This window comes from Mus caroli, unplaced genomic scaffold, assembly GCF_978045245.1.
Source record: "Mus caroli unplaced genomic scaffold, Mus_caroli_1 scaffold_11, whole genome shotgun sequence".
Classification (NCBI taxonomy): domain Eukaryota; kingdom Metazoa; phylum Chordata; class Mammalia; order Rodentia; family Muridae; genus Mus; species Mus caroli.
Window position 1 is genome coordinate 35,360,422 of NW_028227266.1, and position 26,905 is coordinate 35,387,326.

At 37.0% G+C, this 26,905-nt stretch overlaps 1 protein-coding gene and 1 pseudogene across 1 annotated transcript; one reads left to right on the forward strand and one right to left on the reverse strand.

The window, feature by feature from the left end:
* LOC110301523 (glyceraldehyde-3-phosphate dehydrogenase pseudogene) overlaps positions 1 to 26,905 on the reverse strand; it is a 318,538-nt pseudogene that overhangs the window by 169,502 nt on the left and 122,131 nt on the right.
* On the forward strand, positions 20,712 to 21,665 carry LOC110301978 (olfactory receptor 8B8-like). The gene has a single exon (XM_085844529.1). It carries the CDS (start codon positions 20,736 to 20,738, stop codon positions 21,663 to 21,665), a length of 930 nt encoding a protein of 309 aa, XP_085700655.1. The 5' UTR covers positions 20,712 to 20,735.

A 26,905-nucleotide genomic window follows, 5' to 3' on the forward strand; every position in this document is an offset into this window, starting at 1 on the left:
CCTAACTTTTTTCACTTATCTTTCCTTAAATTACTGTATACTTAATACTTAAAGGTCGTGAACTGCTTCTTTATGTTTTGTTTTGACTTGAGAAAGATTCTGTTGCATAGCCCAGGGGTGCTATGAAATTATGATCCTCTTGACTTTGTCTCTTGAGTACTAAGATTGTATACATGCACCACTACTCTATGCTTTACAACTTCTATGTTGATGATGGCATGCTGGCAGTTCCACATAACTGCTACTGCTAGTATTTATGTAAGCAACTGATCATAGCTTTTGGAGTCACTGTCATTGTATTTGATTTAAGGGAGAATTTATGTTAATGTTAATGCATACTCAGGACCATTTAAGATTCATACATATCCATATATATATATATATATATATATATATATATATATATATATGTATATATAGTTTCAATTGTAAGATCGGTTCAAACTTCAATATAGAATCCAAGTATAATTTGTCTCATGTAAAACATGAATCAGCATATAAAGAAAATAATTAATAGTTAAAGAAACATGTTTTTTGTATTACTGGGAATGAATGCTGTGTGTTCCCATGCTAGACAAGCACCAGTACTCATGAGTTCATTTTGAAAGGACTTTATTGGAGAAATAGTACCATTCTTATATATTTATTTATTTGTTCAGTTAATTCAAAGCAATGATACCCAAGAATTCAAGGTAACCAGAAGTCATGCAATCTAGGTTATTATGTCTGAGACTCATGCACAAGCTGGTGAATATATTGAAAGCCTTCTTTATGAAGACAGGATAAATTGTTGAGCTATGTGTAAAATGGGAGTATGTATATACATATCATTTGATCCTATTAATATGATTCTAACTAGTATGTGATTTTATGTCAGTGTAGGTTGAAAGCCTCCTTTGTCACTTAGTTATTTGAAATGCAAGATCAAGCCTTACTAATCTTGATATTGCTGTCTTAGAACAGTTCCACAGTCTTCACTTTCTTTGCAGAGTAGTGGTTATCATGAAGATGTGTTCCTGCAGGAGCTTTTGTTGATGTCCCATTCCTCAGGACAGTGGACTGACTGTAATAGTACTCTTTTTTTTTTTTTTAAATTTCATTTTTTATTTCATCCTTGACCAAGGAATCATTGAGTAGTGTGTTGTTCAGTTTCCATGTGAATGTTGGCTTTCTTTTTTTTTTTAATATATTTTATTACGTATTTTCCTCAATTACATTTCCAATGCTATCCCAAAAGTCCCCCATACCCTCCCCCCCTCTCCCCCATTTCCCTACCCACCCATTCCCATTTATTTATTTATTTTTTTGGCCCTGGCGTTCCCCTGTACTGGGGCATATAAAGTTTGTGTGTCCAATGGGCCTCTCTTTCCAGTGATGGATGACTAGGCCATCTTTTGATACATATGCAGCTAGAGTCAAGAGCTCCAGGGTACTGGTTAGTTCATAATGTTGTACCACCTATAGGGTTGCAGGTCCCTTTAGCTCCTTGGGTACTTTCTCCAACTCCTCCATTGGGAGCCCTGTGATCCATCCAATAGCTGACTGTGAGCATCCACTTCTGTGTTTGCTAGGCCCCTGGCATAGTCTCACAAGAGACAGCTATATCAGGGTCCTTTCAGCAAAATCTTGCTAGTGTACTCTTAATGATGTTATTAGTTTAAGACTCATATAAGTAAATTTGCAATGTTAAGATGGGCCCTAAACCAATCTAACTAGCGTCCTTATTTAAAAAAAGATGGGGACAGATATAGATCAGGAATGAACATACACATAGGAAGGCACAGGTGAGAACGCAGCAAAAGCACAGACATCTCTAAACCAAACAGTGAAGTCTTAGAAGAAATAGAACCACTTGATGATGGACTTTTAGCCTCTGGAGCTTCAAGAAAATAACCTCCACTTGTTTAGGCCATTCAGTTTGTTACAGTATTTAAAGAATTTTTATGGTAGAATTAAGCGAGTGACACAGTGGTAAAAATATAATTTTCAACCTTTCTGTGCCACCTAACTAGAGGGCACAGAGACAGTATCCTAATTAACAAAATCAGAAATGAAAAGGGAGACATAATAACAGAATCTGAGGAAATCAAAAAAATTGTCATATCCTACTACAAAAGCCTATACTCAACAAAACTGGAAAACCTGGATAAAATGGAAAATCTTCTATACAGATACCAGGTACAAAAGTTAAATCAAGATCAGATTAACGATCTAAACAGTCCCATATCCCCTAAAAAAAAAAATAGAAACAGTCATTAATAGTCTCCCAACCAACCAACCAACCAAACAAACAAACAAAAAGCCCAGGACCAGATGGGTTTAGTGCAGAGTTCTATCAGAAGACCTAATTCCAATACTTCTCAAATGGTTCCTCTAAATAGAAATAGCATGTACTCTACCGAATTAGTTCTATGAAGCCACATTTACTTTGATACCTAAACCTCAAAAATACCCAACAAAGAAAGAGAACTTCAGACCAATTTCCCTTATGAATATCGATGCAAATATGCTCAATAAAATTCTTGCAGACCAAATACAAGAACACTTCAAATCGATCAACCATCATGATAGAGTAGGCTTCATGCAGGGATGCAGGGAGGGTTCAATATACAGAAACCCATCAACATAATCCACTATATAAACAAACTCAAAGACAAAAACCACATGATCATCTCCTTAGATGCTGAGAAAGCATTTGACAAATTCCAACACCGATTCATGATAAAAGTCGTGGAAAGATCAGGAATTCAAGGCCCATACCTAATCATAATAAAAGCAATATATAGCAAACCAGTACCAAGATCAAACTAAATGGAGAGAAACTTGAAGAAATTCCACTAAAATCAGGGACTAGACAAGGCTGCCTACTCTCTCCCTACCCATTCAATATAGTACTTGAAGTCCTAGCCAGAACAATTTAGACAACAAAAGGAGATCAGGGGAATACAAAATGGAAAACAGGAAGTCAAAATATCACTATTTGCAGATGATATGATAGTATATATAAGTGACCCTAAAAATTCCACCAGAGAACTCCTAAACCTGATAAACAACTTTAGTGCAGTAGCTGGATATAAAATCAACTCAAACAAATCCGTGGCCTTTCTCTACAAAAAGGATAAACGGGCTGAGAAAGAAATTAGGGAAACAACACCCTTCACAGTAGTCAAAAATAATGTAAAATACCTTAGTGTGACTCTAACTAAGCAAGTGAAAGATTTGTATGATAAGAACTTCAAGTCTCTGAAGAAAGAAATTGAAGAAGATCTTAGATGATGGAAAGATCCCCCATGCTCATGGATTTGCAGGATTAATTTAGTAAAAATGACTATCTTGTAGAAAGCAATCTACAGATTCAATGCAATCCCCATCAAAATTCTAACTCAATTCTTCACCAAGTTAGAAAGGACAGTTTGCAAATTCATCTGGAATGACAAAAAATCTAGGATAGCGAAAAGTATCCTCAACAATAAAACAACCTCTGGTAGAATAACCATGCCTGACCTCAAGGTGTACTACAGAGCAATTGTGATATGTTACTTGACATTTTTCCCTTACTGCTTTTAATATTCTATGTTTGTTCAGTGCATTTGGTGTTTTGATTATTATGTGTCGGGAGGAATTTCTTTTCTGGTACAGTCTATTTGGAGTTTTGTAGCCTTCTTGTTATGTTCATGGACATCTTTCTTTAGGTTAATAGGTTTTCTTCTATGATTTTGTTGAAGTTATTTACTGGACGTTTAATTTGAAAATCTTCATTCTCATCTATACCTACTATCCTTAGCTTTGGTCTTCTCATTGTGTCCTGGGGTTCCTGGGTGTTTTGAGTTAGGATCTTTTTGCATTTTGCATTTTCTTTAATTGTTGTGTACTTGTTTTGTGTGATATCCTCTGCACCTGATATTCTCTCTTCTCTCTTTTGTATTCTGTTGGTGATGCTTGCATCTATGACTCCCAATTTCTTTCCTAAGATTTCTATCTCCAGAATTGTCTCCCTTTGTCATTTATTTATTGTTTCTACTTCCATTTTTTGATCCTGTATGGTTTTGTTCAATTCCTATACCTGTTTGGTTGTGTTTTACTCTAATTCTTTAAGGGATTTTTGTGTTTCTTCTTTAAGTGCTTCTACCTGTTTACCTGTGACCTCCAGTAATTCTTTAAGGATTTTTTGTGTTTCCTCATTAAAGACTTCTACCTGTTTAGCTGTATTCTCCTGTATTTCTTTAAGGGACTTATTAATGTCGTTCCTAAAATCCTCTATCAGCATAATGAGATGTGGTTTTAAATATGAATCTTGCTTTTCTGGTATATTGGGTTATCCAAGTAGTCTGTTTTCTGTTTGTAAGATCCTTGTGTTTGCCTTTTGCCATCTGGTAAACTCTGGGTTAGATATTCTTGCTGTCTCTGGCTTGAGCTTGTTCCTGCTCTGAGTCTGTAAGCCTGTGTCAGAACTCCTGAGAGACCACCACTTTCATGGCAAGATCAGGGCACAGAGGGTTATGGAAAAGCCCCACATCCTGGCTGCAGATGTAGACTTGTAAGACCCTGTCTCAGCTGCTTTGTGACTTCTGCAGCCTGTGAACTCCTGAGTGGACCCACCTTAAGAGTCACCAGAGAGAAAATTGTAATCTCACCTGAGTCCTGGTGTCAGACATTTCCTGGAGGCAAGCTGTCTTCTGGTGGGGAAGGTGAACAGAGGGGTGAGGATCAGCCCCACCTCCTGGGTGGAGATGTAGGACTGTAAGACCCTGTCCTAGAAACTCTGATTCTTCTGAGTCCTGGCCTCTCTTGAGTAATTCTTTGATTGTTGTGTCCTTGTTTTCTATGGTATCTTCTGCACCTGATATTCTCTCTTCTCTCTTTTGTATTCTGTTGGTGATGCTTGCATCTATGACTCCCAATTTCTTTCCTAAGATTTTTATCTCCAGAATTGTCTCCCTTTGTCATTTCTTTATTGTTTCTACTTCCATTTTTTCACCTTAAAGAGTCACCAGAGGGAAAATGGCAATAGCACCTGAATCCAGGGGTCAGAGCACTCCTTGGAGGCAAGCAATTCTCTGGCAGGGAAGGTGCACACCGAGTTATATCATTTTAATAGTCAAAATATACACATACCAAGTTTACTCTTTCTGATGACTAATCTCTTTTTCTGATAAGTCATCACTATTCACTGGATCAAAGTCCATATACATTGGCTATTGAGAAAGAAGCCCAGAGCATAAGTGATGAGTTATTGGAATGAAAAAATATATGCAGTAAAAGGAAAATGGTGTCTGGTATCCAGAAATTAGTATGTTAATTCAGGGATAATTTAAGCTCCTTCTGGTAGTTGTTCATCTGTGGATTATGATACCTCTGTAAAATTTGGAGTTATGTGTTGCGTCCAACTCCACCAGCAAGGAAAAAGCAACCACCGGTTCTTCTTAAAGCAGTTTACTCAGGCAGCTTCTCTCTTCAAATCCCCCGCCCCTCAAGGTCCAAGTGTTTTTATCCACTCAAGCCACAACCACACCTCAACCAATCACCACAGGTCACATCACCTCACCAGGCAGGCTTGCTCAGCCAATCAGGGACTAAGGGAGAGCCATCCACCAAATATGGGCTTGTTTACTGCCTGGTATAGATTTCCGTCCGGCTGGCCAGGGAGTCCGGAATGGCTTCCCACAGTTATGTTATCTACACATTGCATATTTAGCCATGGGAAGGGACTAGAGAGATGAGCAAGTTTTGGCATGTATGAAATTCCTACTGATATCTGATTTTCTAGCCTGTCTATCTGAAAACACAATTCTGACCCAAAAGCAAGGTAGCAGAGGGTATACCTATAATACAAGGCCAAGATGTCAGAATCTTTTATATCACACCCCTTCACCCTGGGTGCAGGCATCGTCTTCAAACATGGAACAGAAGGACTGTAAGAGCCAGCGGAGGTGAATAGTATCAGGGGAACAGTGCCCTTTGAATATGAGAATGAAGTACAACAGGGCCGTCTGCCTTTATCACAGTATACAGATTTAGATTTAATCAACTTGTCCTACATTGATCTCTGCTACTCTTCTGTCCCCAGATCCAAAATGGTGATGAACTTTGTCTTTGAGAAGAATGCCATTTCTTTTGTGGGGTGTGACTCAATCCAGTTCTCTTTCTCTTTCTTTCTTTCTTTCTTTCCTTCTTTCTTGTCATCTTTTAATACTACACGTTGATCTCAATGGCCTATGATTTCATGTAGCCATCTGCAGTTCATTGGTCCATTAAGTCACCCCACTCCTTCAGGTTTGTTTCTTTTCTTTTTCTTCTTCTTTTTTTTTCTGTGTTTTATTTCCAATGTGATTAGGTTTGCTGGAAGCTCTGTCCACACAGGCTGTGTCTTTCTATAAGGACATGCCATCAATCATTAATTGTTTAATATTCTGTCCCTCCTTCAACTTTCTTGAGCCACCACCTATGTTGATAGCGGTAGTTCTGATAGGTGTATTACATCACAGTCCCCAGTTCTACCATCCTTATTTCCTATGTTTTCATCTTCATTAACATTCTAAATATCAAATCCATGCAAAGAATATCAAAAGACTTCAGTATTTGTAGATTTCACATTGCTTCAATTTTGTTTTCATTGAGTTTACAGCATATGGATCTATAGACCAAGGATTTTATTTTCTGTTTTCTACATTGCTGTGATACCCATCCTCAACATTATAATCTATAATATGTGGATCATAGATGTAGAAATGGTACTTATGGATGCTTTGATTAAATTTCAGAGAAATATATTTCATTTATAGAAGTAAATGTAAAGAAGTTCAAGACTACACTTTTCTTGTGTTTCACATGAAGAACTGATTTTTCTTGAATGTATGATTTATACCAGTTGCTAAAATTTCAAGATATGTGTCTTATCATTTTCTTTCAGATGATTTTGTTTCAGTTTTGTTTTTCTTTCTTTCACTTTTCATCAATTTCTTTTACTTTTCATCAATTTCAAAATAAGTGTCTATGTTCTCTTGGGCAGTAATACATTGGTGGCCTTTATTATTATTGCTCATTTGGAAAAATGTCAGTCATTAGCATATTAATGAATGTGAAATAATAGATTTATCCCCTGTACACTGAGGTGTTTTGCAGAATCATCCTTACTACTGTCTTCATGTTATCTGCTCTAGGTATAAACATGATATAATGTGTTTGTGATAAGCTATTCTAAGCTTACAGTGGAACCACAGCTTTCTAATCATGTCCTTTTGTTTTACTGTTTTGACTTTCATGGCTGTCAACAAGTTAGAATATCTATACTATATGATATCTGTCTCTGAGATAACCATCAAGCCTAGTATGGTGTTTTGAAAATGCTTGACCCCTGGGAAGTTGAACATTTAGGAGGTGTGACGAAATTACATGAGGAAGTGTGTCACTGTGGAAGAAGGACTTTATGGTCTCATATATACTTTCAAGTCTGGCCATTGTGAACCAGACCATCTTTCTGGCTGCCTGCTGAAGACCGCCCTATTGTGGCTGCCTGTGGATCAGGATGTAGAACTCCTGCCTTCTCCAGCACCAAATCTGTCTGCATGCTATGATGCATCCCACCATGATGATCATGGATTGAACCTCTGAAGCTGTGAGCCAGCCCTAATTAAATGTTTATCTTAATAAGAGTAGTTTCGGTTATGGTATCTCTTCACAGCAGTGAAATCCTAACTAAGACAAAAGTTGATACCAGGGACTGGGGTATTGTTTGTATAAGCCTGACCATGCTTTTGTTTGGAGGTGTGTCAATTTTAGAACTTTGAATTAGGAAAGAAAGCATGGGAATGCTTTAAGTGGGGCTTGATGGGTCATACTATTAAGAGTACAGAAGAAAGTTGTATTGAAGGTGATGTGAACTGTGGGGACTTGTTTCAGAATGTTTTAGAGGAGAAGAATTTTATTATGCTTTCTAGAGATTGCTATAGTAGTATTTTGTGGAAGAATCTGGCTGCATTTTACCCTTGTGTGACGAGTCTGCCTGAAGGTTAGGTGAAGAGATTCAGACTAATTGCATTGTCAAAGAAAGTCTCAAAAGAGTCTAGCATAGACCCTGTCCATTGGTTATCTTTTATGAAGAGTATTTTGATCATGTACCACAAGCTGAGCAAGGTAAAATACAAAATGTACAGTTCAAAGATTAAAGGTGTGCTAGGAATAAACGGAGCCATATCTTATGTTCAAGTATATTAAATGAAATTAAGGGAGTAGTGACCATGGTGCAAGATCCTACCTAGAAAAGCTTATTGACCTGGTTATTGTGTTTTGTTTGAACAGTCAGAGATATTATTTTATGTCAAATTGACAAGGGGTTCATTTTGATGGCTATTCTTGCTGGTCAATTTGAATATATCTTCAGTGGACTATCATACAGTGCTTATAACAACTTTGTGAGAAGCAATTAAGGAAAATCTTAGGTTCAGGCATGGTGATGCAAGCCTTTAATCCTGGGAGACAAAACCAAATCTCTGAGTTCAAGACCAGCCTGGTACAGATCATATTTCAGGTACAGAAAAACATTGCTTCAGGTGTGGTGGTACATACCTTTAATCCCTGAACTCAGGAGACAGAGTCCTGCAAAGTCACTCTACAGAGCAAGTTCCATGACTGGCAAGTTTAGAGAGGAAAAGAAATCATTAAAAACAGAAAACTGGTGAAAAGGAGTCCATGTTCCAGCCCCAGCAAGCAGCAAAATTTGGCAGCTTTGGACATATAGCTCTGGCTTTAGAGTCAAGAATAGAAGGGGTTACTGGGAAAACTGATGTTGGTTGGCTAAAGCTAAGAAATTAGCGGTGATTAAGAAGAGACCAGTATCATTGAGGTGAAATTTTCTGGAAAGTGTTTTCTGAGTACAGAAAAGGTAGACATTATTTTAGCACCTTGATATAGTACTGTGATACTCGTTTTGGAGGCATGAAGGGGTCATGGAGAGAAACTGAGGTTTCTCACTGTGAGAGGCCAGGAGAGGCAACAGGTGAAGGTGCAGGCTTTGTGTCAGTTGATGGTCCAAGACTGAAGGGATCATACAAAAAGGTTGAAGCTTGGCACTATAAAAAGAATGTATGAGAGGCTATTGGTGAAAGTGCAGCCCTGTTGTATCAGATGACCTCACCATATTAGAGGTGGAAGTACCATGGGATAACCACCAAGAACAGCAGTACTAGTGGAGTAGATTCAGTCAGAGCCTAGGTTGCTACAGAAGACAGATCTGAAAAGTAACCCAATTCATTGGAGGATGCCAGAAGATCATGTGTGGATTCTAGACTCTGGAACAAGAAGTTGTATAGTTGAAATTGCCTAGAGACCCCAAGATGTTAGAGATGCCAGAGCTCTGAAAAACCTTTTAAGGAAAGCTGTTAACAGGCAGTAGAACCAGCCCAAGAGAAAGAGTTGTGTTGTAGTCAACAAACATGAAAGGAATGGACATCAGACATGGGATGAAGAATTGGAGTTTGCCCAGGTGGGTTTTGGTCTTCCTTTGGTCTAGTATTTCCTCACTATGATGGTTTATAAAGGTAATGCATATCCTATGATGTTGGAAGTATGTAATCTGCTTTTATATTTTGAATTTATAGGGGATTAGAGTCAAGAGATTGCATGAATCTCAGAAGAGTCTTTGAACTTTGAACTTTTAAACATTACTGAGACAGTAATATACTATGGGGGCTTTTGAAGTTGGACTTAATGTATTTTGCATTATGCAATGGCTAGGTGTAACACCATAGACTTGTTTAAATAAGCCTATGGGTGTCAGCATGTGGAATGTAGTGGTTTGAACATGATGATCACAGACTAAATCTCTGAAACTGTAAGTCAGCCCCCATTACATGCTTGCTTTTATCAGGGTTGCCTTGGTCATTGCATTTCTTCACAGCAATGAAACCATAACTAAGACATCTAGTTTCTGAAGCACTGAAGAGAGCATATGCAATTCTATGTTATTTGCCTAGCCAGGAATAATAGAATCACACAGAAATATGCACATGTACATAGACATACACATACACACACATACCTATATATTTATCTTTGTACTGTAAGAAATAGAAGACTGTTCATATTGTAAAATTTATATTAATTTCTATATAAAGGGATACAACACCTTGAAATAGAGTATATAATTATTGATATTAAGCAACAAAAACCTTAATCTTATAATTAATTATTAGTAAAATATGGTAAATTATGCTACCACTAGTTATAAACAAGTTTAGATTTTATTTTAATCATTTCGACATTGGCCTTTGACAATCCTGCTTAGCTCCTTATCAAGAGAAGCACCTGTAATGTACACAGTTACTCTTGTTTGGACTGAAGTATTTCTGCAAAGGTAGGTTTACTCTGAGATGCTCCAGCAGTTACAGAGCATCATCACTGATTTCTAATCTGTCTTACTGTATCTTTCATAGGCATTTTCCGTAAGTATTTCCCAGGTCCTATTATCTCTTGATATTACTCCCTAAGAGGATCCTAAAGGGCAGAGGAGTAGCACTAAGTGCTTTTCAGAATTGTCAAAAAGCAATACTATTTGAACATAGCCCATGGTATTAAAATAGGTTTGTTAAATCAAATATTGGACTAAAATGTATCCTTAGCATGGTGGTTTTGTATGTCTTTAAACCCAGAACTCAGGAGGCAAAGGCAAGAGGATCTCTCTGAGTTCAAGACCAGCCTGGTCTAGAAATTGAATTGCAGAGGAGACAGGGTTGTTTCACAGAGAAAACCTGTCAAAAAAAAAAAAAAACCCACCCACCAACCAACCAACCAACCAACAACAACCAAAAACCAAATCAAACCAAATCAAAAAGGAGCCCTAAGTACTTTTTTGAACAAAACCAAAATAATATCTTTGGGAAAATAATAAATCTTTATTTTAGGTGTTGTGGTTCAAAGCAAATTAAACCTCAGTTTTTTGGGTTATTTTTAATTTTGTTTTGTTTAAATAGAGAAAGAACATGATGTTGGGTCAGTAGGGAGTAATGGAGGAATTAGGATGAGGAAGAAGATGATCAATGTATATTGTATGAAAATTTTTAAAATAAATAAAACTATAGAAATGTTCATTAATGAAAAATAATAACTAATAAAATTAAGAAACAAGGAGAACTTGACATGAGCTCTTGGAGGCTGACTATGGCAGTCTTAGAGAGTCTTGCTCAGCTGCATGTCATGAGAAGTAGCTATGAGGAATCCAGCTGTTTGATGAGCTGTAGCAAATGCTTCTCCTCTTATTCCATAACATTTTGCAGGGGCTCAGGTTACTTTGAGATGAGCCAGACAATGATTCAGTATGGTGGATGGCTTATATTGGGCCTTACCATTTTTGCCTAGCATAGGTTTCCTCTGATAGGGAGTCTTTTTAAAGACTTCCTGTAACCATACATAAGTCATTCTTTTTGTTTGTTTGTTTTTGCTTTGTCGAGACAGGGTTTCTCTGTATAGCCCTGGCTGTCCTGGAACTCACTTAGAAATCTGCCTGCCTCTGCCTCCAGAGTCCTGGGATTAAAGGTGTGTGCCACCATGCCCAGCTTACATAAATCATTCTTGAACTGCCCTCTAGATCTGAGTTTCCTCCACCAGTCTGTTATTTCTCCCTCATATTTTAAGTGTTGTAATTTCACAGTGGTCCAAAGCCTTCATCACTTACTCTTCTTCCCTTTCCTTTCATTCTTCACAAGTGCTTGCATGACTTGTTAGTTCAATTTAGCAAAGGCACACAAGGTAGTGAGATGACATGCATGGTTGTGATGTCTATTAGATTCAGATATTTTCCATTTGTCTGGAGTGCTTTAAAACTGCAAATACTAAAAGTCTAAAAGCAGAGTATCATACCATAAATGTGTTTGCTTTGGCAGAGACATTCTTTGGATTCTTTGAGTTAGAGTTATAGGGCTGATAATAAAAATGAAATTTGTTCTATTTGTGCTTTCTAATTTTAACTGAACTTGCAACCCTGGGCACATAATGAAAAGTTGAATATCTGTCTGGAGAAAAAGTGATATAATCTGTACTTGTTGAATAATCATTAGTTTGTCTCTGTTCTATGAAACTTGTATAAATAAAGAAGTAACATGATTGCTATTCAACCAGAGCTGTAAGATTCCCCTGATCACCATGCCTGACTCAATTCTCCCTCACTGACTCTTTATCACCTCTAGGGTTATCCTGTCAAGTCCTGGATTGGCTCTCAGCAGGAGTTATTTTGTTAATGAAAATGTACTCTCTCCTCACTAAGAACTATTAACTCTCAATAGTTCTTCAGTTAGGGGATTCATGAACCCCTCTGACTTCCACATTTCATGTTCCTATGTCACAAAATAGGACTTCTAGGGAAGGATGAGTCTATTTTCTTCAAAGAGATAGCTCTGTTAGGATGTCCATGCTCAAATGGTTGGCCCTTCTCCCATGCACATATAAAGAGCACTGATTTGATTCAATGCATTATAAAACAAAAACAAATTTGAGAAGGGAATGTGGCAGTCTTTAAGAGGAATTGGCCAAGGAATGAGGGTTGATCTAATCAAAGTACATTAACATTTTCAGAATATGTGGTAAGAGAGAACTAACACACAATGCTTGAAAGAGCCTGAGGTAGTGGTGGCTAACTCCAAGCAAAGAGGCAACTAATACCAAAGGCTTTTTGAAAAGTTCTATGATACCTGTTATGGTAGCAGTTCCTGAATAGTTCTTTTTAAAAAAAAAAGATATTTATTTACATTTCAAATGTTATCCCCTTTCCTAGTTTCCCCTCTGAAAACCTCCTACCCCTCCCTCCTTCCCCTACTCACCAACCCACCCACTCCTGCTTCCTTGCCCTGGCAGTCCCCTATGCTGGGGCATATAACCTTCACAGGACCAAGGGCCTCTCTTTCCATTGATGACCAACTAGGTCATCCTCTGCTTCATATGCAGGTAGAATCATGAGTCCCACCATGTGTTTTCTTTGATTGGTGGTTTACTCTCAGGGAGCTCTAGAGATACTGGTTATTTCATATTGTTGTTTCTCCTATGGGGCTGTAAATCTGAAGGAGCTAGAAGAAGTACCCAAGGAGCTGAAGGGGTTCACAGCCCCATATAAGGAACAAGAATATGTCCTGAATATTAGCATTTTATTGCTTTGAAGAGGCACTATGACCAAGGCAACTCTTAGTAAGGAAAACAACTGATTGGAGCTAGCTTATATTTCAGAGCTTCAGTCCATTATCATCATGGTGAGAATGGCATGGCAGCATGCAGGCAGACATGATGGTAGAGGAGCCAAGAGTTCTACATTCTGATCTGCAGGTATCTGAAGAGCACTGGATTTGTTTCACTCTGGACATAGCTTCAGCATTCAAGACTTCATAGCTACCTCCACAGTTACAAACTTCTTTTAACAAGGTCATACCTCCTACAATATGCCCATACCTCCTAAGAGTGCCACTCCTTACAGAACAAGCATTCAAACACGAAAGTCTATGGGGTTCAAACCAGTGATCGATGTTGTGAGCCAATTTAGAACAGATGGCAGTGTCCTTGGGGAACATTCTTTTCAGAAGATAGAAGTTTAGCTGTTTAGGGTCTTATCCAACGTTTCCACTCCCTTAATTCCATTTAGTAAATTTAATCTGTTTATCTCCTTGAACACAGAATTTAGCTCCATTCTACTTCCTGGTTCCCCTTTAATTCTTAAACTATAAATTTTTAATTTTTCCTGTCTCAGGTTGCTGTGTTTGATCAAAACACTCTTTCTAAGAGTTGAGCCACAGGAGAGAGCCCATTGTTTTGATGCATAATATAAATTTCTTTGTAATCTAAATCTCTTCACATTAGCCTCAGGCAGAGGGACTCTTAAGACAAAGGCAAAAGGCAGTCACATTATTTACCAAAATGTCAGAAGAAGGCAACAAAATAAAATTCTTCTCTGAAGTCTCTTGAACCAGTCTCCCATAGTTCAAATTACCGTCAGTAAAGCAACATTTAACACCTTCTATTGGTTTTCTAATTCAAAGTCCACAAAACTCCAAACAATTCAAGCCTACAAAACTCCAAACAATACCATGGCCAGGCCTATTACAGCAATGCTCCAGTCCCTAGTACCACCTTCTGTCTGCATTAGGGTTTTATTGCTGTGAAAAGATACCATGACCAAGGAACCACTTAATAAGAATTTTTTTTCCTTTTTTATATTAGATATTTTATTTATTTACATTTCAAATGTTACCTCTTTCCTGGTTTGCCCTCCGAACCCCCCCCCCATTCCACCCCCTCCCCTCTGCTCATCAACTCACCCACTCCTGCTTCCCTGTCCTGGAATTCCTCTATATTGGGGACATTGAGCCTTCCCAGAACCAAGGGCCTCTCCTCCCTTTGATGTCCAACAAGGCCATCCTCTGCTACATATGTAGCTGGAGCCATGGTCCCCTCCATATGTACCCTTTTGTTTGTGGTTTAGAAAAATGTTTAATTTGGTCTGGCTTACAGTTTCAGAAGTTCAATCAATTTTATCATGGCAAGAAGCATGGCAGCATGTAGGCAGACATGATGTTTGTGGAGCCAAGAGTTCTATATTTTGATCTGCAGGCAGCAGACAGGGACAGGATTTGTTTCAGAAGAGACATAGCTTGAACATTTAAGATTTAAAAGCCCTGTCTCCACAGTGACAATTTTTTTTTAAAAAAAGCTTACACCACTTCCAATAAGGCCCTGAAAGAACCCCGTATCGGGGAGATCCTCGCTCAAGTCCCAGGATGGGCCGACACCCCAATAACTCGAGAGAAACCATTCTTGATGCAGTATCGCATGAGGTTTATTCAAGAGTCAGCATGCTGAGGTCAAGCTCATAACCCACACAGGGGCAAAGGAAATTGACCCTCAGCAGTTGCAGTCGAGGGTTTTTAAATAATAAACCTTCTTGAGTTCTTTATATATATTGGATATTAGTCCCCTATCTGATTTAGGATAGGTAAAGATCCTTTCCCAATCTGTGGGTGGCATTTTTGTCTTATTGATGGTGTCTTTTGCCTTACAGAAGCTTTGCAATTTTATGAGGTCCTATTTGTCGATGCTTGATCTTACAGCACAAGCCATTGCTGTTCTATTCAGGAAGTTTTCCCCTAATGGAGGAGCTAGAGAAAGTACCCAAGGAGCTAAAGAGATCTGCAACCCTATAAGTGGAACAACAATATGAACTAACCAGTACCCCTTGGAGCTCGTGTCTCTAGCTACATATGTATCAGAAGATGGCCTAGTCGGCCATCATTGAGTTCTTCTTTCGCCTATTGGAATTGCAAACTTTATATGCCTCAGTACAGGGGAATGCCAGGGCCAAGAAGTGGGAGTGGGTGGGTAGGGTATGGGGGACTTTTTGGATAGCATTGAAAATGTAAATGAAGAAAATACCTAATTAAAAAAAGAAAGAAAATAAAGAATAAACCGTAAAGTGAGGGGGGGGGATTAAACCACAAAGAATGGAGAAACTGAGTAAACATCGTAAAAATGGGGATGGTGAATTACAGCTCATCTCTCATGGAAAGGTTACAGGCTATCTTTGGCAAACATTCTTGGTCCCTTACACTATGGGTCAGGCGCTTGAGTGGGTCACCCTGTGGGTCATCGTTCTCTCAGGCTGAAGGCGAAAGAACAAAGAACTCCATGCTGGGCTTCCTTTCTAGGGGTCTAAGAAACACATTGAGTTGGGGTCTTACAGCCCAACATCCTAACAGTGCCACTCCCTATGGACTAAGCATTCAAACACATGAGTCTATTGAAATCAAACTTACTCAAATCACCAAAACATAGGAAAGGTATTTAAAAGAATTCACAATATAATGAGAGACATAATTCCTCAAATCGACATGTTATGCCACCACCTAAATCTAGTGCTAGGAATGGTTAGATCTTGTTAACTTGTTGGACAAAAGTGTCCTATAGAGACCCTCCAGCCCCCAGCATAACAGGCCAAGGCTACGGATTCCCTCAACAAACAACCTAATATTGCTGATACCACTTATACCACTAAAAATGCTGTATCCAGCTGGTGGCTAGTAGAAGCTTCACTCCTAATGACTACCATTCACAGTGCTGGAAGTACTTTGTATGCTACTGGAGAGAAATGACTAAAAATGAAAAGCAAAATAAAACTAAGCAAACAAGTTCTTTATCATTTTATGTGGAACATATTTTAATGAATAACCAAGTCCCAATCACTGTGGGACTTCAAGGAATGTATGTTCTGCAGTGCACTTTTCAAGTTTGCCCTAAGGAATTTTTGGTCCCTTAGTAATTTTGGAGAGTCAGGAATAATTGAGATTCATTTTAACAGTCGCTATATTTCTTTATATAAATAGAAAAATCTGCAATTGGGGCATTTCCTCTTTTTTTTTTCCTTTCAGTTTTTTATTTTATCATCAATCCTATGCTTTGTTGTCTAGAGAAATGACATGTACTTCTTCTCATTTTCTGACATTTGTTTCTGAATTTATTTAGTCTTTGTACATTTCTTTACTTACCTCTGCTTGTGGTAACACCACAATTTAGTCAGCCCTTAGGTCAGTGTCTTGGTGGGTTTTGTTGTTGGTGTTTTCTTGTATTCTTTTTATGAGAAAACTTGTTGAATCCTCACTTTTATTGTCTCATTTTTCTATCTATCATCTATCTATCATCTAATCTATTAATCATCTATCTCTATCTATCTATCTATCTATCTATCTATCTATCTATCTATCTATCTATCTATCTATCTATCATCTGTCTATCTATCTATCTATTATCTATCTATCTATCTATCTATCTATCTATCTATCTATCTATCATCTATCTATCTATCATCGATTATTTATCATATATTTATTTTATATCATAACATCTCGTAGCATTACTTTTTTTTCAGGGACTTTCCTTTCTTTTCTCTATTTTCTTCTTCATTGCTCCTTTCCTCCTTGCTTCCTGACTCTTAGCTTGTCTTCTGTTATGACTCATTGCCTGTTGTAATCGCTTCTGCAACTCATACTACTTCCCTCTCTAGAGCTAGTCATTTCCCCAGTACTTCCTGAGCATATTAATTTAAGTGTTATAGATATTTTAATTTTTTTGTCACAAAAATACAAACTTTTTCTTTTTCTTTTTTTTCTGAGACAGGGTTTCTCTGTATAGCTCTGTCTGTCCTGGAACTCACTCTGTAGATCAGGCTGGCCTTGAACTCAGAAATCCTCCTACCTCTGACTCCCAAGTGCTGAGATTAAAGGCATGTGCCACTACTGACTGGCAAATACAAACTTTTAATGAGATCCAGTGACATTCCAAAATGAAGAAAACATTCATTTTGGCACTTCAGACCTTATTTATACTACACTGCTACAAATTTCCTCTGATCTCTATCTATGCTACAGGTGTATGAGAAAACAAATTAGGAATTCTCAGCATTTCCAGAATATCAGGGGGACCATAAGGGATAGAATCTATAGTTTTTTTCTGAGCTATAGAAACTCTGATTTAGAGTTCACTTTGTTGGTTTAGGACATACCTGTGACTCTACATGCCTTATGAATTTCATCCTCATTTACATTCTTATCTATAAATAAAAGCATTGACACTCTTACTAGTGTTTGCTTATGGAACAAATATTGCGTGTAGAATGTATTGTTAGGAACTGGAAAAGGATGCTCATTTATTCATTCTGTTACACATATCTGTAGAGCACCTCTACATATTTCAGGTTTAATTGCTTTAAATGGTTCTGAAGGAAATGGTCAAAATAACTTTGACATTATGGGCTTAGTTTAAGAAGTATGTGTGATATCTATGAAAGAAGACATTATAATGGAGCACATAAAATTTCATCTAGTGATGAAAATTATAAAGAATCCAATGTATTTGTGAGAGATTTTCATGATTTTTTTTTATTTGGAGACTGCTCAAATTGGCAGTAAAAAATTATGCAAAAGTGGATCACTGGTGGTTTGAAGGAAGAATGTGGAATAATGGAGGACTCCATGGGGGTGATAGCAGAAGATGGCAAGGAAGACTAGAGGAGGAGTTGGAAGAGGCATAACTAACTCTAATGAATGTTGAAAAAGTCATGTGTAAACCCACTACTATGCAAGCTTCTCAAAATATATTCATGCATAAAAAGAATTTAAAGGGAGTTGCCTATAATCGGAAGAGACTGTTTCTAATAGATATTAGAGGCAAACAAAACACAAAACAAAACAAAACAAAACAAAACAAAACAAAACCCAGAACCAGGAGTAGACTATATATTTTGGAGTTGTTTCCCATTAGTTTCCCACAATACTCAATACTGCAGGTTATTACCAATGCTCTTTAGTACCCAAAATGAATAATTAGACCCTACTGCAGAAGACACCACATATTCAAGGAGTGACATACAGAAATTAATTTCTTGCATCTACCTAGAATTGGGTTTCCTATTGTCAAGCTCTCTTTTTTAAAATCTGTGTGTAGCTATATGTTTTTTTTCTTTTGTACTCACATTTTTATACATGAAAAAAATTGACTTAGGTCACATATCCATGCATACAATCCCAAACTCTGACCCACTAATTATACAATGCAGACCTGAGAAGAACTTATGATAATTCTACTTCCATGATATAAACTCATCACAGTCACTCATTTACTTTAGCATGACTAAAAGGTTGGTGAGAAATGAATCCTTTTGTGACAGCTTTCTCAAGCCTCCTATGTAGTTAAAGAGTTAACAGCATATATCATTACTTGAAAGGTCTTCATGTCTTGTGTAAGAAGTTGGGGTATGATTATGGTGTTGTCCAGCTTTTATATTTCAAAGTTTATAAATTCTTTCAAAAGAGAAAAGTAATAATCAGTTTTACCCAGGTTTGAATCATAAGAGTTGCATTAACAGCCACACCGGATGAACATATCCACGAGTGAAATATGTGTGTAAATGCTGAGAGAATAACCATTTTCTGAGAGAATTTCATGCATGAAAACAGACAGTTGTCATACCTAACGTGGTTCTTGGGAAGTATATATGTCATAGGTCCTGGGGAAGTATCCATGACTGTTTCACTGCTGCAGATATAGCATTAAAGTGACTCCTAATGACTTTCCATTTTTCTCACAGATTAGTGCATCTCTAAAACCTTCATCATAGATTCCACTTTTAACAGTAGATAGTCAACAGTTAGAAAACAAGAGACTGTGAGATCTCACTCCTAAATGGGACCTCCACATCATACCTTGTCTCCCAAGTCACAGACACCTAAGATAAGTAGGGCTGTGAATTCTGTAATTTCCAGATGTGATGGATGACTACATTATAGCAATGTTTTCAGTACTCAACTGGTTCCTTGCTCAAATGAAGTCATAGTGGTTGCAACAGCATCCATGAGAGCTGGGTAATATCAAACCTGCCAAGATCCAAGCAGGAAGTGATGATGTGGTTATGAAGTTCCACCTCTAGCTAAGGAAATATTTATAGTGAATGGTTCATAGGATAAACATAGTAATTTTTTTTTCTTCAAGACTGCAACCCCTGAGAGGCTACCTACACTAAGTGGGTTGCCCTACACTTATACACATATTGGCAGTAGTGAATTGACTCTATAGGCAAAAATAAATAAATAAATAAATAAATAAATAAATAAATAAATAAAATAAAGAATAATAAAGAGAAAGGAACAGAAAAAGTTGTGAGGGAATAGTGGCAGAATAGAGGGAGAAAGAATTGTAGGGGAAAATAACAGAGGGATTTGATCAAAACACATGGTATATGTCTATAAAAAATTCAAAGAGTAACAACAAACCAAACAATACTGTACACCTCCAAATAACTGTTTTTACTATTAACTAATTTGAAAGTACTATAGCTATAAAGTTTGATCTCTGGGGTAAATCACTGGGAAACATAACATTCTCATATTTTACTCAGGCCTTTAAAGTTACCAATTCATGAAAGCCTCTTGGGTGATTACCAGTTGGCTCTTGTGACATCAGTAGGTGCTATTTTCCAACCTGTGTGATAGAGAAGGCATTTTAGAAAAAGCCACAAACAGGAATTATGATCCAGAAATATGGCTTTTCAGAATCTGGAGAAAGGATGGCTCTTGATTAATTTTCAAAATTAATTTTCCTCACCACCAAGAAGCCAAACCAATAAAAAGAGAAAAGTTTTAATTTTTTTTGTTTTTTGTTGTTTTTGTTTTTGTTTTTTTCCTTTGGTTTTGTATTTTGTCTTTTTGGTAACCTGGGCTATACAACTTTACAGTTCATCCATGTCACTTGTACTTGCCCTTTTGTGAGACTACAGAAGAGTCAGTAAGTTCACTTCTGAGATCACAAATACAAAGGTAAGTATTGAATTGAATGCATGATTTTCTTTCCACATAACTATCTCTGAACAATACAGTGAGCCTTTGATGTTCCTTTACTCTTCTCTTTTAAGATTATCACTAAACCAGAAGTAGGAGGTAGATGGATAAGGTAGAAATAGAACTAAGATAGTACAGAGGCAATATGGTCATTGCTTCTGTGAATATTATTCCTTAAGAAATGGCTTCAATATATTTATGGGTGTTTCTGTACTGCAACTCCCATAAGATATGGACAGCAAAGGCACCAAAAACATAATATTGATTTTATTCTTCTCTTCTGGTTCTTAATCTCATGTTAATGTGGAATGTTGAAGAGGGCTGGGATTTCATTTTAATGTTGCTAGTTTTACTGTTCTTACAGATATGACCTAAGAAAGAATGGGTTTTGGAAATGACTCTTCGGTGAAAGAATTTATCCTGTTGGGCTTGACACAGCAACCGGAGCTCCAGCTGCCTCTCTTCTTCCTCTTTTTGGGAATCTATGTGGTCTCCATGGTGGGGAACCTGGGCTTGATTGTTCTGATTGCTTTGAATCCTCACCTGCACACCCCCATGTACTACTTTCTCTTCAACCTTTCCTTTGTTGATTTCTGCTACTCCTCTGTCATAACCCCCAAAATGTTAGTGAGTTTTGTGACACAGAACATCATCTCTCATGCAGAGTGCATGACTCAGCTCTTTTTCTTTGCCTTCTTTGTTATAGATGAATGCTACATTTTGACAGCAATGGCCTATGACAGATATGCTGCCATTTGTAAGCCTCTGCTTTACCAGGTCACCATGTCTCATCAGATCTGCCACTTCATGATGATGGGTGTGGTTATGATGGGGTCTGTGGGTGCTGTGGCACACATCATTTGCATGCTGAGACTCACCTTCTGTGATGGCAACATCATCAATCACTACATGTGTGATATACCTCCCCTTCTGAAGCTCTCTTGCACAAGCACGTCCATCAATGAGCTTGTGGTTTTTATTATTGTGGGTTTTAATGTAACAGTGCCCATTCTGACTATCTTTATTTCTTATACCTTGATCCTTTCCAATATTCTTAGTATCCATTCTGCAGAGGGTAGGTCAAAAGCCTTCAGTACATGTGGTTCTCATGTAATAGCTGTTTCTATTTTCTTTGGATCTTTAGCATTCATGTATCTTAAACCTTCTAGTGCATCTGTGGATGATGACAAAATATCTACTATCTTTTATACCATTGTAGGCCCAATGTTGAATCCTTTCATCTACAGTTTAAGAAATAAGGATGTCCACATTGCAATTCGAAAAACTTTGAAAAAAGGTATGTTTGCCTAAGAAGAATATCTATTTGTTATGAGAGTAAAATCATATGATATGTGATGTTTACAATCAGGGAGAAGAGTGGAGAAATAACTCATTGGCAGAGCATTTGCTATTAGCATGAGGTCCTGGTTTTGACACACTATCTTCAAAAATTGTAATGGCAGCAATAATTAAAATAACTCAAAGTCCAAACAAATATGGTATTTTATGGAAGTAAAACTTTTAATATTCTGTAAAATTAAGTTAATTATGGAGAAGATTTCAGAAGACAGTAAAGGATGACTAACCAATCATCTTTTTAGGGTAGAGAAATAAATTTATTGTATAATTTACTAAAATCCATCCTATGTATCTGTTTTCAGTATTGTAAAGTTAACAAACACATTTTTGCAGCCATCTACCAGTACAATACACTCTATAATTAGAAATCATAAGGAATTTAGTATAAAACACTTAGTGATATTATACTTGGAAATGATAAAGTTCTGAACATTTTTTAATGTACCCCTTTAAAATATATTTACCAGTGTGTGTATGTGTGTGTGTGTGTGTGTGTGTGTGTGTGTGTGTGTGTGTGTGTGTGTGTTTGGTGAATGTGTGTATTTGTGTTGTGTGTGTGTTCATGCTTAAGATTTCTTGATTTCTTGGCAAATACTCTTCCATTGAACTATGCTTTAAGCATAACTGTGGGACCTTTGATTAGAATACAATTAAGACTCTCAAAAATCTTATGTTGCAGGACCCTAAAACTAATGATTTCAGTAGTCTTAGTGACATCAGTTCATTTATTCAGTTAATGAACTTTTGGAGACATTTGTAGATTTCATTTTGGAAGGCTCCTTTGTTTCTCCAAAGGGTGAAGGATTTAGAGGAAATGCCCTGTTCTCTCTTCCCTTTTCTGTAGAGTCTAAAATCAGTTTTGTAAAGAAGAATTGATGAATCTGTTGTGATTCCTGTGCTTGCAGACTAAAAATGAAACAACAGTTTAGATCATTCAGGATACAGGGAAAATATATTATTTTTTTCCCCCATTGTCCTGAGGGTGTCCTGAGGTATGTGAATATTAGGGCCTTCTATGTCTTCCTTAGAAATGATTTGACTAAATGAGTTTACTAACTATTGTTAAAGGAATCTTTTCTTTTTGTCAAATAAATTATATTACTATCATTTCTTAGCACTTGGCATTTTCCCTTTTATACTTTTTCTTTTGTAATTTCTAAAAGTTTCTATATAAAATGATGAAATATATTAAAAAGCAAATATACAATTATGTTCTATGTCACTTTAGATATTCTGATAATTAGATTTGGGTAAAACATTAAAAAATATACCTTTGTAGAAAGCTGAAGATGTGTGTTATTACAGAAGACTACTGGCTAGTAAGGTGGTGAAAAATGAATTTTTGCATCTTTGAGTTTGTATGGGAAAATGACACAAAAAGTCTTGGAAGAATGTAAGTGTACTGAGAATAACTGTCTTATTTTCTTGTACTTTCTGTTAGGAGGGACTTTTTATGAGGAGGTGGCACATGACTTGGCTGAAGATAAGATTGCTTATAGAATATAAATGTAGAGGGAGGAGCCTAGCAGAGATTTAGAGGCAGCAAAGTTCTTGATGAGGAAGAGAAATGGTTTGGAAAAAACAGATAAATGCTATGTGAAAAAGCTAATCCAAAGAATGTGCACAAATGTGTGAAGAATAATTAATATAAGGTTGTCCTGAGATGTTGCAAGAAAAAATGAATATAAATAAGCACTATAAAAACCTTGGTGACATCAGGCAAACAACAGAAAGCTTTTTCTTTCTTTTCCTTTACTCTGAAGTTCAATCTATGTTCTTTTTTTTACTAATGTAAGTTCCATGAACAATTTGCACTAAACTTCATAAAACAACAAACTTAAATAAAAAAAGGTTCATGTTCAGTGGAAAGGATGGTGATTTTTGTCTAATGAGATATTAGTCAGTATTTTCTCAGTGTCCACTGAAACACGAGTAGGAATTATATGGGATCCCATGGTCCTGTCACTTTATGCTTTCATTTAGCTCTGGAAAGGAAAAGACCAGTGGAATGAGTGTCTGTTAGAGTCTGGATTCTACAAGTTTAGACTCTTTGTCATCTCACTCTTAGATTTTGGACAGCCATTAATAAAACGGTTGTGGTACTCATTGAATAAATTATACACATTTAAAGAGAACAACATACTGTGTTTTAAATATTGTATTCCTAGTAAATACATGTAATTTTTCACATGCTTTCTCTTTTTCAGTATTTCCTTGACACTCAGTAGCTTTCACTGCTTATTTATGTCTTAGTTTGCCTTGAGAAGGATTCCACTGTGTATCCCAGGTTGGCTTTAAAATTATGATTTTCTTGACTTTGTCTCCTGATGCCATGGACTGGACTCAGTCAGTCCCTCAACCCACAAGAGAATTCTGGGTCCCAGTTAGCTGGACAAGGAGTCAATGTAATGATAAACAGACACAGACATCAGAGAAAGTGCTGTAATGTCTTAAAGTGAGCATCAGACTTATATTGAAATAGAAAACAAAGAAGTTAGGTGACACATCAGCCAAGGTACATTGAAGTTATCTTATGCATAATGACACAAAACAGAGAAATGTATATATAAAATTGGCAGGACCCAGGCAGTGGTTACAACTGAGATAAAAGGCAGCCTTTTCTAAAGTCAGTCATTCTAGGAGCCAGGTGAGAATTTCACACCCTAGTCACAATTTATGCTATTCCTCTGAGCCTTGTGAAGGCTTGCACCAGGGGGCTCTGCTCTTGCTAACTTTTTCATGAATAATGCAATATTCTAGTTTCTCCTTAAACTATAACCCTCCTTCTTCCTAGACCATTGACAATTCCTGCATATGAGAGTGACTCGGCTGTTATTCTAAGTTTACTTTGTTGAACTAGCCCTGAGATTTCTAGCTCCTATCTGGCAAACTGCAATGCCTTATTTTACTATCAACACTGGAGGCATTTCACCTAAATGAGTAACATTCTTATGAAATTCCAAGCCCAGGGTCAGCTCAAGGACTGCCTAGGACATTGGGACATTGGTTAAAGGCCAAGAAGCAAAGTTCAATCTAACATAGCTATTTGTCAAATCATTCCTTGGAGTCACTTATAATAAAACGATACTGAAAGAAAGCACACAGAAACATTCACCTAATGACGCAAGGACAAGTTTGGAGTATTCGTGCTATGGGATGCCAAGGCTCCAGGAGACTAGTTTCCATGAAACTTTTTGCCTCAGGACTGCATCCAAGCTTTTGGGCTTGTCACACAATTTCCACTGGAGTGGGTGTGGCATTTGTTTTGTTTTGTTTTACGAGACAGGGTTTCTCTGTATAGCCCTAGCTGTCCTGAAACTCACCTTGTAGACCAGGCTGGACTCAAACTCAGAAATCTGCCTGTTTCTGCCTCCCAAATGCTGGGATTAAAGGTATGCGCCACCACGCCCGGTGTGGCATCATTAGTACTGAGGTTATATGCATGCACTGTTACTCGATGCTTTACAGCTTCTATGTTGATGATGGCATGCTGGCAGTTCCACATAGCTGCCACTGCTAGTATCTGTGGAAGTAACTAATCGTAGCTATTGGTTTTACTGTCACTACCAGTGAGTTGAGGGAGAATTTGTACCAATATACACTTGGAGTTAACTAAGATTCATTTATATCTTTGTAAATATATTTATTGTTACAGTTGTAAGATCAATACAAACTATAATCTAGAATGCAAATGAAATTTATCACATGTAACACATATAAATCAGCATATGTAGAAAAGAACAAAGAATATATTAAAATATTTAAGAAAACATACCTTTTGTACTATTGTGATTAGATGTAATATCTTCTTATGTTGGACAAGCACCAATGAATGTACATCCAGCCTGAAAGAATTTTTATTGGAGAAATAGGACCATTCACACACACACACACACACACACACACACACACACACACACACAAACACACACACATGCACACATATATACATACTCACACATTAATGGAAAGCAATAATACCCAGAAATGAAGGTAAGAACAAATCATAGAAGGTAGTGATTATGCCTGAGATTCCTGCACAAGATGCTATATATATTTAAAGCCTTATTGCTGAAGACAGGATAAAGTTTTGAGTCATTTGTTATATCTGGAGTGAGTATATACATATAATTGGATCCCTGTAATAAAAATAAAGCAGAATTTTTTTTTTTTTGTCTCTTAGTGATACGAAACACAACATTAAGTCTTACTAATCTTTGATATTGCTGTTTCAGGTTTCAGTGCACTTCCATTTGGTCCTTTATTCATGGAATATTGGTTATTCTATTATTATTATGGTTATTATATGCAGATGCATATCTGCAGAAGCTTTTGTTGGTATTCCTTTTCCCAGGACAGTGGACTGACTGAAACAGTACTAGGCTCTTAATGATGTTATTAGTTTAAAATTCATATAAGTAAATTTTCAGTGTTACACTAATCCTTAAAACACTCTGAGTGGTGTCTTTATACTAAAAGGAAACGGGAACAGGTATAGACCAGGACTAGGCATTCACATAGGAAGTACCAGATGACAACCCAGTATACACACAGAGATCTGTAAATCAAACTAAGAAACCTTAGAAGAAATGGATTTGGCAATGGAATTCTGGACCCCTGAGTGCAAGAAACTGAACTACTCTTGTTTAAGCTATCCAGTCTGTTGTACTAACATTTTTTAATGGTAGACTTAAGTAAGTGACACAGATGTAAAAATGTAATTTTCAATCTTTGAGTGCCAGATTTTAAATATAGGAGTGATACATGCTTTGAAGTGTTTTGTCATGGAACTAAATATAACAATTAGCCTTTTTACATTTGTATCAGAAACAAAGTCTCATTGATTAGTGCAAGTTGATTTTAACCTCTTCTGGAGACCAGATAGATCTTTAACACAGTAGCTACAGTTGCTAATAAGTATTATAGGCATGAATCACTAGTCTCAGTTTCTTTCTATTCTTAAGAGCCTAAAGTGATAAAAACAAAACCAAAAATCAAACAAAAATACTGCCAGTTGTGGTGATACATAGCAGTCTAAAGCATGAGAATGCTCAGGTCAAGGCCTTCCTGAACCACATGTTTAATTCCAAGCCAACATGTGCTATATAAGGAGATGGTGTTCTCAAAATCAATTAACCAACCACAAACCAAAAAATAGTCCAAATAAATAATTAATCTAGAGAAAGCAAAAC

Excerpts from the sequence above, each read along its gene's own strand:
- LOC110301978 (XM_085844529.1), top strand. The coding sequence starts at position 20,736 with ATGGGTTTTGGAAATGACTCTTCGGTGAAAGAATTTATCCTGTTGGGC.